Here is a 2160-nt window from a genome sequence, read left to right on the forward strand (position 1 = left end):
AAAAATACTAGGAGAATATCTGTGTAGCTTCAGGGTTTCATAGGCTGGATTTCATAGGCTGGATGTGCAGACTATAGGAAATAATCGACATTTTACTCTATTAAAAACAGCAGAGTCGCTGTAAGGAAAGTGGGCAAAATGAATAAATGGGACATTCACAGGACATATGGCTTCACAGATGAGCTATTTGAAAGCATATTAAAATGATCAAACCATATTTGAGGGTCAGTTATATATAAGGACAGACTTCTATCTTTAGCTGTATTATTGAACTTCCAAACTATACAGTGAATAATCTTTGAAAAAATTTATTTTATTTCATCTTTTGACAAATTACACATAATTATGGGGTACACAGTGATGTTAGGATATATGTATGCAGTGTGGAATGATTGAATCAAGCTAATTAACATATCCATCCCTTAAATACTTATCATTTATTCCTCCTGTCTAGCTACAACTCTGTACCCTTTGACCAACCTCTCCCCATTCTCTCCACCCCAGCCTCTGGTTGTTTTAGATTTCACATACGAGTGACACCAAATGTTTTAATAAAGGATTGTGAAGAAATCTCAGTGCCTAATGTTCTATCATGAAATTTCATAGGATCAGTCCTTTCCAGAGCATGAAAATGGTTTTCAGATTGGAATGAGATTAGAAGGCATTGATCCCCGACATCCATCTGTATTCTGTGTGCTTTCTGTAGCTGAGGTAAGAGATGGTGTTATTGTCTTGGGCTAATTGCATAGTGACAGAAAGATAATTTTCTAGACAATAACAAATTTAAGCACTTTTTATCATAAATGAGTTCCAGTGCATTATGGATTTTAATGGGTGAAACTATGTTTCTTAATGAATTTTTTCCTTCTCTGAAGATGAATTTTCTAATAAGTCCTTCATCAACTATCATTTACTCTTGATTTAATTGGTAAATAGTTTTCGCCTGAGGTTGATAACAATCTGTGAATCCCACAATGTTGTTTTTACCTGTTAACAGAGACATAATTATTCGTGTTTTAGCTGAACTAATGAGAAATGTGTATGAATAATATGCATATGAATTGTATGTTTATGTAAAAACATGCATTTTATGAAAAGTATATAAACTGAGAACCATTGATGAAAGTAAATGGCTTATAAAATGTAATATTTACTAAACATATTATTAAATAAAAGGTCTCTATATTTCTAATAGCATTGAACACAGCAAGTAACATTTCATTTGCTATAGTGATTGATTATCGCTATTAAACTTGTACAGCATGTCTAGAGGATGTTTTGCTCAGACTGTTTTATTAGTCTCTGTTTTTCATTTTTTGCTTTTTGTTTTTCTTTTTAACAACTCATGACATGTAAAATTATTCTCTTTATTGAGTATGCTGGATACATATGTTAGAGTTGAAACAAGGCCATACCCATTTTCGTTTTGCATTGTACTTCAGCTTATGCTGTCTTGGAATATGAATCCAAGGCACAAGAAGGACATAGGTTTTCTGAAAGGAATATTTGACATGTATTGAATTAATAAGTAAACTAGTCAGTTAATGAATATATAAAGTGACCTCAGTTTCCTAGGTTGGGTAAAGGGTAACTTTTTTTGCAGAAGACTCTAGATACCTGTAAGGCAGTGTCTAGTTCATTACCCTTTTGTCTTAATTAGATGCCATCCATAAATTTGTTCCCTAATGAAAACATTTGGATGGAAGGATTGGCTCTTATATATTGGTCGTCCTGACAAAGTATATGAATATTTTCTGAATTTTGTGTCCGTTTGAAATATATGACACTTAATGAATGATTTCAAACTCTCCATTTTGCAGGTGTGTGGTTACCGTCTAAGACTTCATTTTGATGGTTATTTAAGTTGCTATGATTTTTGGACCAATGCAGGTTCCCCTGACATTCATCCAGTAGGCTGGTGTGAAAAGACCAAACATAAATTACACATCCCTAAGGGTAAGCCAGGATGCATTTACCAACTGGAAAGAGGGTCAGCTGTTATTTAAGTTTTATTTTAACAAAATTTCATGAAATACTAACAAGAGAACTTGCTGTGAATTGATTTCCAAAATGGAAGTTTGGTTCACAAACAGTAGTAAGACTATAATGGTACTATTTTTAGAAATAAATATCTTTAAAAGAAAAGCATCAATGACTATT

At 32.8% G+C, this 2160-nt stretch overlaps 1 protein-coding gene across 1 annotated transcript in view; it reads left to right on the forward strand.

Moving 5' to 3' along the window:
• The window catches only part of L3MBTL4 (l(3)mbt-like 4 (Drosophila)), a 357691-nt gene that overhangs the window by 3498 nt on the left and 352033 nt on the right, over window positions 1-2160 (forward strand). Inside the window, 1 exon segment of the mRNA XM_012652074.1 lies at window positions 1891-1956. Coding sequence (XP_012507528.1) covers window positions 1891-1956 — 66 coding nt within the window.

Source organism: Propithecus coquereli, unplaced genomic scaffold (genome assembly GCF_000956105.1).
Source record: "Propithecus coquereli isolate 6110/MARCELLA unplaced genomic scaffold, Pcoq_1.0 Scaffold38, whole genome shotgun sequence".
Lineage (NCBI taxonomy): Eukaryota > Metazoa > Chordata > Mammalia > Primates > Indriidae > Propithecus > Propithecus coquereli.